At 42.0% G+C, this 13,875-nt stretch overlaps 1 protein-coding gene across 1 annotated transcript; it reads left to right on the top strand.

The window, feature by feature from the left end:
- Positions 1–256: 256 nt before the first annotated feature.
- LOC307246645 (L-rhamnose-binding lectin CSL3-like) lies at positions 257–8,574 on the top strand. Its single transcript, XM_080022631.1, has 9 exons — positions 257–309; positions 482–517; positions 898–948; positions 1,133–1,271; positions 1,471–1,580; positions 1,753–1,803; positions 1,938–2,058; positions 6,744–6,874; positions 7,648–8,574. The coding sequence occupies exons 1-8, from the start codon at positions 267–269 to the stop codon at positions 6,856–6,858; spliced, it is 666 nt and encodes a 221-aa protein (XP_079878757.1). The 5' UTR covers positions 257–266; the 3' UTR covers positions 6,859–6,874; positions 7,648–8,574.
- The last annotated feature ends 5,301 nt before the right edge of the window (positions 8,575–13,875 follow it).

Genomic DNA, 13,875 nt, shown 5'->3' with positions numbered 1-13,875 from the left:
TCACAAGATGTTGCCACCAGCTAGTCTTAGCATAAGCAGACTCAAATGATCTGTTTCATTAATTACTAATTAATTGTGTGTGCTTGGCCTTGGCTGTGTAATTAAACCTGAGGGACTTAAAATATAAGTGCACTTAGATGTGCATACAATATGTGCATATGCATGTTGTCATTGAACAGAGCATCATTCAATGTCTTGCCAAGAAAAAAATCGTATAAAAGATTTTGAATTCCACGAGTTAGTACTCCAAGAACCGACCTGGTTTCATGAGAGGAAACACCATGTTTGCCTACCTGACAACCTTTGCCTGTAAGTAAAATAACTTATTTGGGTAACGTATAGATAGATCAATTTACATTAAACCATGTATATTACACATATATATCAGAATCCTAACAATCCTATGTGATTTGCTTCTGTAAGAATCTCCGTGGATAGGAGGTGACTTTGTGTTTCTGTTTGATGTGATCGTTTATTTCAGTGCTGGCTGCAGCTTGTTTTTTGCCATTGGAAGCTGGTAGGTCATTATATACAGTATAATGTCAGTTGAGCCAGGTGACTTTGTGTCACTTTTGTCTGGTTCCACTATATCAACATAGTTTTTAAAGTAACAACTTATTCATACAGTGCTAGGTTTGGCCCTTTACAGCAACGCCCTATTTACATTCATATAGTTACACCACAAACAAGAGACAAAAACTTCACTTCACATTATCATGGGAGACGTATCATGATGGGATTGTATTGTGAGTTACCCGGTGATTCACACACTTAGAATACATATGAACCAAATAGAAGCTGGAGGTATTTTTCCTACTTTGATAAGGTTGTTGGAGTGCTAACCCTACCCCTCCACCTACTAACTAACTACTACTAATGTTGTTCTCTTGGTTTTAGAGTTCCTATATAACGTTTCCTGTCATGAAGAAAACATTGAACTGAGATGCCGTACGTAACCTGTTAATTTCTCTCTCTATTCGCCTTGTAAACACTGGTGTAGTATCTGCTAAGTTTGAACAATATAACTTATGTGCACTCTTTTCTTCCTACATTGTGTCTATTCGCTCTGAGGACTTTTTTACGCACCGTTTTGTTCTGTCACAAAGCAACGGCTCTGTTTGTTAATCTTCAGCTGAGGGACAGGTTATTAGACTGGAAGACGTCAACTATGGCCCACCGACCCCTGCTATCTGTGGAGCCAGAGACCAGCGCGTAGGACACTACAGCAGCGGCTGTATTTCTCATGTCACAGGCATTGCCTTCTCCATGATGTAAGTTGTAATATAATAGAAGGCAAGTAAAAAGAAAGAGATGGCACTAAATTTGAGTACCTGAGACTTCAAAGTAATATTCAAATAATGAATGTGATTTATGAAGATGGCAGCAGAACTAAATTCTGTGTAAAAAACATTAATGTAAAAAACATTATTTACAACCGCTTGGTCTTTATTTCCCATTCTCTACCACAAGTTGCAACGGGTGGGAATACTGCAGATTGCCTGGAAAGCACCGTCTCATGAACCTGTGTGACGAGACCTACTTCCTGGAGGTCGCCTACAGTTGTCAAAAGCTAAGCAAGAGTAAGTGTTTTGTCTATGTTCAACATTTAAGACAGCATTTACAGCCTTGTGTGTGCCAAAGTGAAATGTTATCTTGATCAAGTGAAGCAAAGTGAGCCTCCAGTAGCTCATTTGCTAGTTTGCAAGTGTCTTGAAATTATTTTAAGAAATTCCATCCTCAACACTGTGACAGGTTCAAAGACTGTTAATACATGCGTCGGAGGTACAGCAAAGCTCACGTGTGGTAGGAACTTTGACCCTTTCTCTTTCAAATTTCAAATATTTTGCATCTGCTGTTGCACTTTAAACTGAGTTCTACAAATACATTTCCCATTGAGTTTTCTTCGTTGTCTGTTCTTTTTTCATTCTCTCTCACAGATAAGGGATATATTGTGATCGACAGGACCAACCACGGACGTCTAGACACCAACACCTGCACTGAAGAGCCAGAAAATGTAACCTGGTGCATAAACCCTGTCAACTCCAGGCTGGATGAGCTGTATGTACTGTCACATCCTCTTTAATCATATGTGGTTTTTGATGTATGAAATAACACATCGACACAGCGCATTAGTTTGCATCACCAAAGAAACTCTCTAATTTCATGAAATGACTGGTGTGACTTTGGGATAAACGTTTCATGTTTTATGTTATTCTATTTCATTAAAGCATTTTTTCCATTTTATTTATAAAAATACGGTCACTATAAGCGGCATGTGGTCATATTTATGTCATAAATATCATCACATACCAGATCATTATTATATGTATATAATAATACATAGATTATCATAATCTATATACAGTTTATATCACCCTGTGGGCCCACCACCTGCAGGGATAGGTGTTGGGGTCGGGTGCAATGCCAGCCGGGCAGTGGGCAAAGGCAGGGGCCTGGGCCTGCTAATCCTCAGCATCGCAGACTAGTTCTAGGGACGTGGAATGTCACCTCTCTGGCAGGGAAGGAGCCGGAGCTGGTACAGGAGGTGGAGCGGCACCAACTACTGTAGATATAGTTGGACTTGCCTCTATGCACAGCACTGGCTCTGGAACCAGACTCCTGGAGAGGGGCTGGACTTTTTCTGGGGTTGCCCAGGGTGAGAGGCGCCAGGCAGGTGTGGGGATACTCACAAGCCCCTGGCTGAGTGCCGCTGTGTTGGAGTTCTCCCCAGTGAAAGAGACGGTCACCTCTATGCGATTACAAGTTGCTGAAGGGAAAGATCTGACTGTTGTGTGAACTTATGCACCCCAACACCAGTTCAGATTATTCAGCCGTCTTGGAGTCTCTGGGTGCCGTCCTGGAAGGGGCTCCGCCTCAGGACTCTATAGTTCTACTGGGAGACTTCAACATTCACGTGGGCAACGATAGAGAACCCTGGAAGGAGGTGATTGGGAGGAACGGCCTGCCTGATCTGAATCCGAGCGGTGCTTTGTTATTGGACTTCTGTGCTAGTCATGATTTGGCCATAACGAACACCATGTTCGAGCATAGGGTGGCTCATAAGTGTACGTGGTACCTGACCACCTTAGGTCAAAGATCGATGATCGACTTTGTAGTCATGTCATCAGATCTGCGGCAGTATGTCTTGGACACTCGGGTGAAGAGAGGAGCAGAGCTGTCAACTGATCACCACCTGGTGGTGAGTTGGATCAGATGGCGGGGGAGGCTGCCAGACAGACCTGGTAAACACAAACGTGTAGTGAGGGTGAACTGGGAATGCCTGGTGGATGCCCCTGTCCGCAAGGTCTTCAACTCCCACCTCCGGAAGAATTTTTCGCACATCCCGGGGGAGGTTGGGGACATGGAATCTGAGTGGGTCATGTTCAAAACCTCCATTGCAGAGGCTGTTGCTCGGAACTCTGGTTGGAAGGCAGTCGGTGCCTGTCTTAGCGGTAACCCAAAAACCCTTTGGTGGACACCAGTGGTGAAGGAAGCTGAAGAAGGAGGCCTTTCGGGCTTGGCTGGCCCAGGGGTCTCCCAAGGCAGCAGACAGGTACTGGCAGGCTCGAAGGGCTGCGGCTTCAGTGGTCACTGAAGCAAAAACCCGGGTGTGGGAGGAGGTCGGGGAGGCTATGGAGAAGGACTCAGAATATTGTCAGGCGGTGGAAAGAGCACTCTGAGGAACTCCTAAAGCTGACCAATACATCCTCAGGGGAAGAGGCAGAGTCTGAAGACTCGTGGGAAGTCTCGTCCACATGCCTGGCAGAGGTCTCTGAGGCAGTTAAAAAGCTCCTCAGGGGCAAGGCGCCGGGTGTAGATGAGATTTGCCCTGAGATGCTGAAGGCTCTGGACATTGGTGGGCTGTCTTGGTTGACACGCCTCTTCATTGACGCGCTGATGTCGGGTACAGTACCTGTGGAGTGGCAGACCGGGTTGGTGGTTCCAATTTTTAAAAATGGGGACTGGATGGTGTGCTCCAATTAGAGGGGTATCACACTGCTCAGCTTCCCCGGGAAAATTTACTCCAGGGTGCTGGAAAGGAGGCTCCAGCCGATTGTCGAACCTCAGATTCAGGAGGAGCAATGCGGATTCCGTCCTGGACGTGGAACAGTGGACCAGCTCTTTACCCTTGCAGGGTTGCTGAGGGGGTCGTGGGAGTTTGCCCATCCAGTCTACATGTGTTTTGTGGACCTGGAGAAGGCTTTCGACCATGTCTCTCGGGGGATCCTGTGGAGGATACTGAGGGAGTATGGGGTACCGGGGCCGTTGGTATGAGCCATCCGGGCCTTGTACAACCAAAGTGATAGCTGTGTTCGTATTCTCGGCACAAAGTCAAACACATTCTCAGTGGGTGTTGGACTCCGCCAAGGTTGCCCCTTGTCCCCGATTCTGTTTGTGATATTCATGGACAGGATCTCAAGGCGCAGCCAAGTTGAGGAGAGTGTCCGGTTTGGGAACCTCAGATTTGCATCTCTGCTTTTTTCAGATGATGTGGTTTTATTGGCTTCATCAGACCGTGATCTCCAGCACGCACTGGAGCCGTTTGCAGCCGAGTGTGAAGCGGTCGGGATGAGAGTCAGCACCTCCAAGTCTGAGGCCATGGTTCTCTGCAGGAAAACGGTGGATTGCTCCCTCTGAGTTGGGAGTGAGTTGCTGCCCCAAGTGAAGGAGTTCAAGTATCTCGGGATCTTATTCACGAGTGAGGGGAAAATTGAGCGTGATATGGACAGGCGGATCGGTGCGGCGTCAGCAATGATGCAGGCATTGTACCGGACCGTTGTGGTGAAGAGGGAGCAGAGCCAGAAGGCAAAGCTTTCAATTTCCCAGTCCATCTACGTCCCAACCCTCACCTATGGTCATGGGCTCTGGGTAGTGACCGAAAGAACGAGATTGCGAATACAAGTGGCCGAAATGAGTTTCCTCCTTAGGGTGGCTGGGCTCAGCCTTAGAGATAGGGTGAAGATCTCGGACATCCGGAGGGAGATGAGGTAGAGCAGCTGCTCCTTCGCGTCGAAAGGAGCCAGTTGAGGTGGTTTGGGCATCTGATCAGGATGCCTCCTGGGCGCCCTCCCTTGGAGGTTTTCTGGGCACGTCCAACTGGTAGGAGACGACGGGGTAGACCAAGAATACGCTGGAGGGAATACATATCTCAGCTGGCCTGGGAACGCCTTGGGATCCCCCAGGAGGAACTGGAAAACGTTGCCGGGGAGATGGGGGCCTGGAGCTCTTTGCTCAGCCTGCTGCCACCGCGACCCGGCCCCGAATACACGAAGGAAAATGGATGGATGGATATATATACTGTATATAATATATATATATATATATATAGATTATCATAGAGGCATCCCTTATTGATCTCAAACAACAGTTATAATGCCAGAGAATGTTCGAGAACCAAGGCCACAAAATATTATTGGATATGTTTTCACTTTTCACAATTTGAATATGATGTTATGATTATTTCCCCCGGCTTTTCAGTGGACAAGGCTGTAATTAAGCTTGTCACAATGTTGATAATTACAAATTTACAACGCAGGTACATTCAGACATCCTTAAGATAATTGCTCTTCGGCTGTCAAGTTACCTTTTATCAGTCTGCCATTGTTACAAATTGAGTTTTAAAAGCAAAATACACCAATGACTGCAAAGTGACCTTTTCCAATGTATTAGTGAAGTGAAGTGGAGCAGCTACCACTGTTGGTCAGCAGTAAATATCAGGAGTGCCATTGAAAATGGCTTAAAAAGTCAGTTTGTTCTAACCAAGGCAGACATTGATTTTAGTTGAACAAAGGCACGAAAGATCATGGCATAAACCAGCATGTTGATGTGGACTAGTCAGTCAACTGATACCTGTACAGTATCTAGCTTAACCAATAAACACACCTGTCAGGTGTAACTGCAATTGCTCCACGACAGACACTGCAATGGAATGATCTACGTCAGTGTCTTTAAACTACTGTACCGCGCCTCACCAGTTGTGCGACAAAATGTCTCAAATTCCATAAATAAATATCAGAAAATAACTTTTGTTTTACAGGATCAAAAAGGCTGCACTAATTCATCGTACCAGTCAGAATAACGGCTCTGTGTCACTTCTTGAATCTTGACTCAGTAAAGGGTTAAGAGGTTTTGCAACTCTTCATTTGTTTGATTCAGTCGGTGTAACGCACGGTGAGCGAGAGTTCGGCTCTGAGTCGTGAATAGAATTGTCCCAATAATATTTAATTCGGTCAAAATTATTTATTTTGGTGGCACACAAAGTGTAAAAAGTCACATTCAATAGGAATTATGGCAAATGCCTTTTTTTTTGCCTTGCTCTTTAAATGAGTCCTCAGTAATTATTCATTATTATTTTCAATTTGTCATGTTAAAGATTCATTCACTTGCCCACTCTTTTACCAGAGTGCCGAGTCATTACCAACCCCAGAAAATTTACAAAATGTGTTCATGGGTCTTGCATAATAATAAGCCATAATAATAATGAGCACGGTTATACATGTTTGTGACCTTTTGTGACGCTTTTAGTGGTAAATAGGATAGTGGGGTAGCATGCAAATATTCCATCGAAAAATTGTGCCATGGCAGAAAAAAGTTGGGAAATACTTGACAACAATATGACAACCTGACATAAAACAACAGCATAACATAACATTTGTATGTGATGTTATGTCTGAGGCTTTAGCGGAGAGATGAGTACCGTTTTCTTGGTAATGGCATTGACACATCTTCTGAAACTTCCACAGGTGTGGCGGCAAGACAGAGTGTGAGGTTCCTCTGAACGAAGGAGATTTCCATCATTCCTTGGAATGTGGTCCCCCTCCCTACTATCTGAGCGTGCGCTATTCTTGCAAGCTCTAAGCTTGTGGGAACATGAGTGAGTATTCATCCAAACACAAACATGCACTCACAAGCACCGACGTGCGCTTCTGATCACTCAGTGTCTGAAGAGACAAGTACAGTAAGGGATAATGTGCAGCAAGCGGCTCATTATCTCAAAAGAAGCCCAGATAGGGTGATTAGGTCTTATATCGCTCAGAATGGGGTTAAGCAGAACATTATCCCACTTATCACATGGCTACCTACTAAATAAAAAAATAGTATTAGTATTGAGTTGAAATGATTTGATGACTAGCATGCTATTGGAGAAATTCTCCCTGCCTGGTCGGTGAGGTTAATCTGCCCGCTACAGGAAAACAAAACTGAGAGTATTAAAGATATTTATTCTGCAGAATTAAGAGAAGGATTTAGAGCTGCTTCAAAGCAGTGGTCTTGATCAGTCTGCCTCTGCTTGTAAAACACCATTCAAAGAATTTAGCATCTGCATTTTTTTCTCTCACAATGCCTAGTTTAAGAGCATCCTCCAGGAATAATTGTCACAACAACATAGCTAACAATTCCAGACTATACCATTAACTGTTATTAATGTGAAATTGGACATAACCACATTCATCTCTTCCAGTCTTCTGTTGTTCGTAGATCATAGTTTCTATGTAGTGCCACAAGATGTTGCCACTAGCTTGTGTTAGCATTAGCATGAAGAACAAGTAAAACAAGACAAATGAATCCAGTTGGAGACGTGTTGCCTGTGACAATGGACATTATTAACGTAATAAACATACTAATGTTTACACATGCTGTGTTTCACAGGGGAAATGATATCGCCGTTTTCATCGTATCCACAGAACTTGAAATCTTCATCTTCCACTATCTGCCCTGTTTACTTGTTTTTTAGTTTTTTTTTTAAATCTCAACTCACATTTTTTAAAGCTCTGTTAAAATCATCTTGACAACTGTAATATAATAATGTCATGCGTACATTGCCGGAGAACGGACAAGAAGTGACATTCAGGTCATATTTGACCTGGACCTTGATGCAGGCTGTCGGAGCAGGTTTATATATAAATGGGTCTTCTTGTTATTGGTGGCAGGGCTGAAACTGTAATAAATCATCCTTTAAGCACACTGTGTTTCAGACTCAATACTGAAAACACTCAAGGACACACCTGCACCTGCATACACATTTATCAACAGCTATTTAAACATCCTCAAGGGCAAAGAAACCACACACTTACACAAAAGGATATTCTTGTATTTCCCCAATAATTTAACTTACCTTATTTTGGGAATTCTTAGGACAAGAGGTATCGTAATTGTTTCACTCAATCGTTATGCAAAACTAGACAATTCCTGGTGAAATTGTAAAATTGGGCTATGATGTTTCCATGACGACTGAACTTAACTGCATTCTATTTTTTTCCACACAAAAACTTCTTGGGCCAAATTTTGACACAAAAAGTATATTATCTCAAAAACGGATTGCAGGAAACCTTCCACAAAGTTAGACCACACGCGTTGGGATCCAGGCGGTTGTTTTTATATATGTTATGTGAATATGTCTCGGAAGCTGCGGGATGAGTAGTACAGTGACAATTGGCTGTAATAATAACAACATGCGCAATAATACTAAGCTTGGGGCGCTGCCAGCACACTTGTATAGCTTGATTGTGTATTACTCAAAAATGAATTCATGGCATATACCAGTGATGTCCAACCCAGGGTTCCTTCATGACTAGTTGAGGCTCTTAAAAGTGTGATTTAAAATTAAATAAAAAAAATTCTAAAAGAGTATTTGAATTTGTTTTGTCTGCAGTATTCAAAAATGAATTTCCTGTTAAACACATCAACCTATGACAGCTTTGAGTGAGAGCACCTAGATAGAGATGTTTCCTGGTACTGATCAATGATCTCTTAACTGAAGCTGCTTTCACACATGCGCTACAAACCTGAAATTACCTGGACGAGCTGTATGGGTGAACGCAAATGTCCGAATCATTTGACCTGGTACAAAGTCCAGGTAATGTTGGATTGAGCAGTATGTGTGAACGGAGCGGGTAATTGTCTGGAGCATTCGCAGCGAGCGAGTGGGCTCGTCGCTTTCTCCACGTAACTTCCGGTTCACCGTCTCCCATCTACCCATAAACATTTGTACATAATTTGTGTAAAATAGTACATAAGACATTTGCGGTGGCAATGGTAATAATAATATGTTAATGGTAATAAGAATAAATTACAATTATTGCATACATTATGCTTTTTATTCCTTAATAAGACATTACTAGTAGCCTTATTTTAAAATGCGTAATGGTTTGATGAAGGAAAGGGACGCTTCAGAAATTTGGCTCTTGTGAAAATATATTTTGTTAATGTGGCTCCTGAGCTGGGAAAGGTTGAGTACCACTGGCATATACTACTTGTATAAGGATATTACAACTGTCAGCATGTTTTCAGTCAAGATTTTTAAATCAAACAATCGAGCCACCCAAACCTGCTCCACACAACTCCACACCCCACATTCCCCTGAGAAAACTGTGTGACGCACAACAACCAAGGTCCTGCTCTGTTTTCTTCCTCTTGGATTCCTGCAGCATAATAATGATATTGTCCACAGAGAGTCTACATTTTTCCCAGAACATCCAGATCGTCTCTACAGGTTACCCAAACAAACTAAAGTACAGCATTGAAGGAGGATTTCACATATAAAGCTCCAAAAAGTAACAAAAACAAGGGGTGGGAGAAAGGGTTCTGAGGCCAGTGATAGAAGCAGAAAGATGACAGAGAAGTGAAGAAGCAACGCCCGTGCTGGTCTTAGTTACAACACTTGAAACAAGGAGAAAAACATCTACTGGATCTTACCTGGACGTTCATCTCTGATGACCAGGTGATTCTACCAGAGACTGTTTAGGATGAGCAGGGCATTGTTGGTTGAAAAACCACAACATCAGGGGTTAAGTGTCTTGCTCAAGGACACTACAGCATGCTAGCAGGAGGAGCCTGGGATCGAACCAGCAACCTTTAAATTACTAGACGACCAGCTCTACCTCTCAGCTCTCCTGAGCTACCATCCTCGTTTTAAAGCATTCCTTTATCATAGTCGTGAAGTACAATGTTCTACATTGTCATGGTTAAAATAATGTTTACAGTCCCGAGAGTTCCAACTAAATCAATCAATTAGATGTATAGTAATCACACACAAACTTCAAAATCATCAATCTTAATAATATTATCTTTTACAAAAGTGTTCAATTCGTTGAACCTGTAATTAATAATACTTTGACATTTTTAAACTTTCCTCCCATAATTTTAGCGGGAGTAATCTGGGGGGAAAGTCTTGAAGCTGATTATTTTTTGAAAAGAGACATTTTTACAGTGTAGTAACAACCATTTACCACGAGGGGCCGCCCACAGCACGAAATAAGCAGCAGGCAAAGCTCACCTCATTCTAGGGAAGGGTGGCTCCTCCCACTTAAACAGTCCGTTTTGGAACAGGAGGGTAATAGAGGTAGGTTATAATGGCTCCAATGCATAATCTGAGTGGTGTTTTCAGCAACAAAAATTCCGACATGTTCTGGGGACGTCAGAGAACATATTATCGTGTGTAAAAAGGAGCATAATAAGGGGGCGCACATAGCACAAAATAAGCAGCAGGCCATTTACAAGTCAAGAAACTCGTGACCACGTGGAATGAGTGGATGCATTCATGATCTGGGAAGACGTCGGAAAAACAAGCCGTGATACGGGAGTTACTCACAGAAATACCACAACTTTTTTCTTACTTCATGGAAACACAACTTCTTGAAAACGTAATCCAAGGAAATAGGTCACCAATAAAATTAGGTAAGTTCGACTGCGTAAATACAATTGACGCGCACGAGACCAAACGTCACCTGCCGTCACTGAGACGGCACATGTACTAACACACAAGGTGAGTTATAACAATGACAAGTTTTGGTTTAAAGTAAAAAAAACTTCATGTATAAACAGCATCCTACAGTTAAACATAGCAGATTTTGATGAAAAGACAGAACGTGTTAAGTATTGACCAGTTCTTCCACAATAATTCTTAAGACAAACTAATGTTAAACTTCCATACATTTTGTCTGCGTTACAATATCGGCAAGTCATCTACTAAACGGAATTTTCCAATTGTAGACTGTTAACAGAAAAAATACAATGAAGAAGTAATTAATTTAAATTAAAACTAACATTTATTCACATTCAAGTTCAGTTCAAGAGATTATTTGTCACATACATACACATACTTTATTACCTTGTGTTGTCTTAAGGTAATAAAGAATCGGTGATGGCAGTTATTTTTACGTAGAAAAAGCATCTGATATGGTTAGGAATGAGGGATAAATGATCAAATGAAATATGATAGGAATAGCAGGTAGAACATATAACTGGATTAAAGACTTTTTAATTGATAGATTTATTCAAGTCAGAATTAGGACAGCCTTATCAGGGAAATATATGGTAGATAATCGGCAGTCCGCCGCGGTCCCCTTCTCTATAGACAGGTTACTGAACGGCTCGAAATTATTATTATTATTGTAAATATGCCTTTGTGACACGGGTAAGTGTCACAAAGCACCCAGTCCTCCAGGTTGGGGGTTGGGCGTGGGGTTAACCACCCCGTAAAAAAAGCATGTTACGGAAACGACGAGAAGACGCCATTCTGGTAAGGAGCGTAATCTCGTCTAGTCGTCTAGTAATCTAAAGGTTGCTGGTTGGATCCCAGGCTCCTCCTGCTAGCATGCTGTAGTGTCCTTGAGCAAGACACTTAACCCCTAATTGCTCCTGATGGCTGTGTCCGTCGGAGTTTGAACAATTGTAAGTGGCTTTGGATAAAAGCGTCTGCTAAATGTAATGTTTACTAACAAGACCACCTCCTCGGCCTAAATACAAGTAACTTGTCTATTTAAGAAGCAGTTTTAGAATTATTTTCAACTCAATTCAACTACTAAAATATCATTATTACTATTATCGCAAATACATTGAATAGCTGGTTTTGAAAAAGTTTCGGCAGAAATAAAATAAAAATAATATAATAATTACAATTTGAAATCGTGGAAGCTTTTTTTTTTTTCCAATTTAACATTTTTTAGAGTGTAGTAACAACCAACTTCCACGACAGGTCGCTAACAACACGAACAGAAGGCGACCATGGCAGCGCTCCAAGATGACCTCATTCTCAGCCTAAATAACATGTAACTTGTCTATTAAGAAGGCGTTTTACAATGATTCTCAACTAAATTGGACTTATATTACATGATTAACCTTACTATATATATATATATATATATATATATATATATATATATATATATATATATATATATATATATATATATATATATATGTGAGTGAGTGAGTGAGTGAGATGAATTGAACAGTAAGTTAAGTGTTTTTATTGCATAACTAAAACTCTGTGGGTTTTCTATCAGATGTTAACTGGGCAGACTCCCCATACGCCCGGTCTGAGCTGGCTGACAGAGAGGCCACAAGCAGCCGCTTCACCTCCTCCTTCCAACCGTCCGTCAACCCCCTGGAGGCCCGTGTCGCCTCGGCTCAGTTCTGGTTCTACGCTGGAGAAGGAGTCGGGGCCAACTCCTCTTCGGCCCTGCTGTTCCTTCTGACCTTGGAGCTTGGACCCAGCAGCTCCTCCAGGGGGCGGAGGTTCATAATTGACAAAGACAAATCCACCTGTGTCCAGTTTCATTTCCATTTCACCATTGACCGAAGATACAGCAACATAATGCCCAGCGGGCTTGGAAAATTCAAGAATCAATTCAGTATTAATGACAATTTAAAAAGAGATGACAAGTAATCATCAGGCAAATAAAAAATAATGTGTGAAAAAAAACCTTGTTTGAAAAATTGACAAAAATATTGAGATATAAAGACTGCAAAATCAAAAAGTTTCACAGGTCAAAGGTGTTGCTCAACCTGCAAGCAGGGCCTGCAGAGTGACGCAGGATAGAAGGAGAAACCGGGGCCGTCATGAGGGAGCGTGTCATTCATGAAAAGCAAGAAATTTATGGGATGGGATTTGGTATTTCCATGTCCATGTGACAAAAACCCCCAAAATGAACAAGTGAAGCAGGTACATTTCCCGTCAGTGACAAATTCAAGCTTTTCCAGGTAAGCACGTCACAACGTACAGGCTCTGGATTAACACTTTGTTTGGATGTTTTCAAGCCTCTGTGGTCTAACGGTATCACAATGACATCTGTGGGAATTCAAGCTCAAACTAAATGGTGATATTTGGATTTTCAATTCCCGGCCAAAAATCAAAAACCCAAAACAAAGCCTTGGTCAGAGATGACCATAAAAGCTCCCAATAGACTTAAGTAGTGTTTCAGCTTCAGAATGCCCTGGCTATGTTCAACAAAAAAATATAAGAAGAATGGGAGGGGTGAGGACAAAACAGAAATGGGTTAAGATCTGTTCCGACTAAAGGGCAGCATCCAGGTTCGAGTTTCAACTAGAGAGCTGTGGCGTCATCACACACACACACACACACACACACACACACACACACACACAAACACACACACACACACACACACACACACACACACACACACACACACCAGGAAGCGCTCAGGTGTGTAGCCCTGTGAAGATGGAGAAAAAAAACACAAATAGTAAATGTATTGAGATGGGTGCTGAGAGGGACGGTGTGCTACATGCTGAAACGGGAGATAATGCAGCAGATTATCCATTACACATTTGTTTGCATTGTTCATAACTCACATTTGGGTTTTACATGAACAGTAAAATGGCAGTCAGTGTTGTGCCCTTTACATCCAAGCTTCACTGAAGTGATTGAGGAATTTATGATTATAACTTTATCGAAATCAAGGAATTGACATCCTTTGTTTCCAGAAATACTTACTCTAAATATTTCAAACTTTATTCTCTTATATGTGCATAGTATAAATTGTTACTTTGTGCTGAGATAAAGTCCAGTTTTGTTCTCTAACTGATTACGCTTTTTTTCATACTTTTTTGGGGTTGTGTTGTTGGGTTTTA

This window comes from Zeus faber, assembly GCF_960531495.2.
Source record: "Zeus faber genome assembly, chromosome: 2".
Lineage (NCBI taxonomy): Eukaryota > Metazoa > Chordata > Actinopteri > Zeiformes > Zeidae > Zeus > Zeus faber.
Note: the sequence above shows the minus strand (reverse complement) of the source record. Positions and strands in the feature narration are given on the sequence as shown.

Excerpts from the sequence above, each read along its gene's own strand:
- LOC307246645 (XM_080022631.1), top strand. The coding sequence starts at position 267 with ATGAGAGGAAACACCATGTTTGCCTACCTGACAACCTTTGCCT. Across the intron at positions 949-1,132 it reads AAACATTGAACTGAGATGCC|CTGAGGGACAGGTTATTAGA; the intron begins GTACGTAACCTG and ends GTTAATCTTCAG. Across the intron at positions 2,059-6,743 it reads AACTCCAGGCTGGATGAGCT|GTGTGGCGGCAAGACAGAGT; the intron begins GTATGTACTGTC and ends AAACTTCCACAG.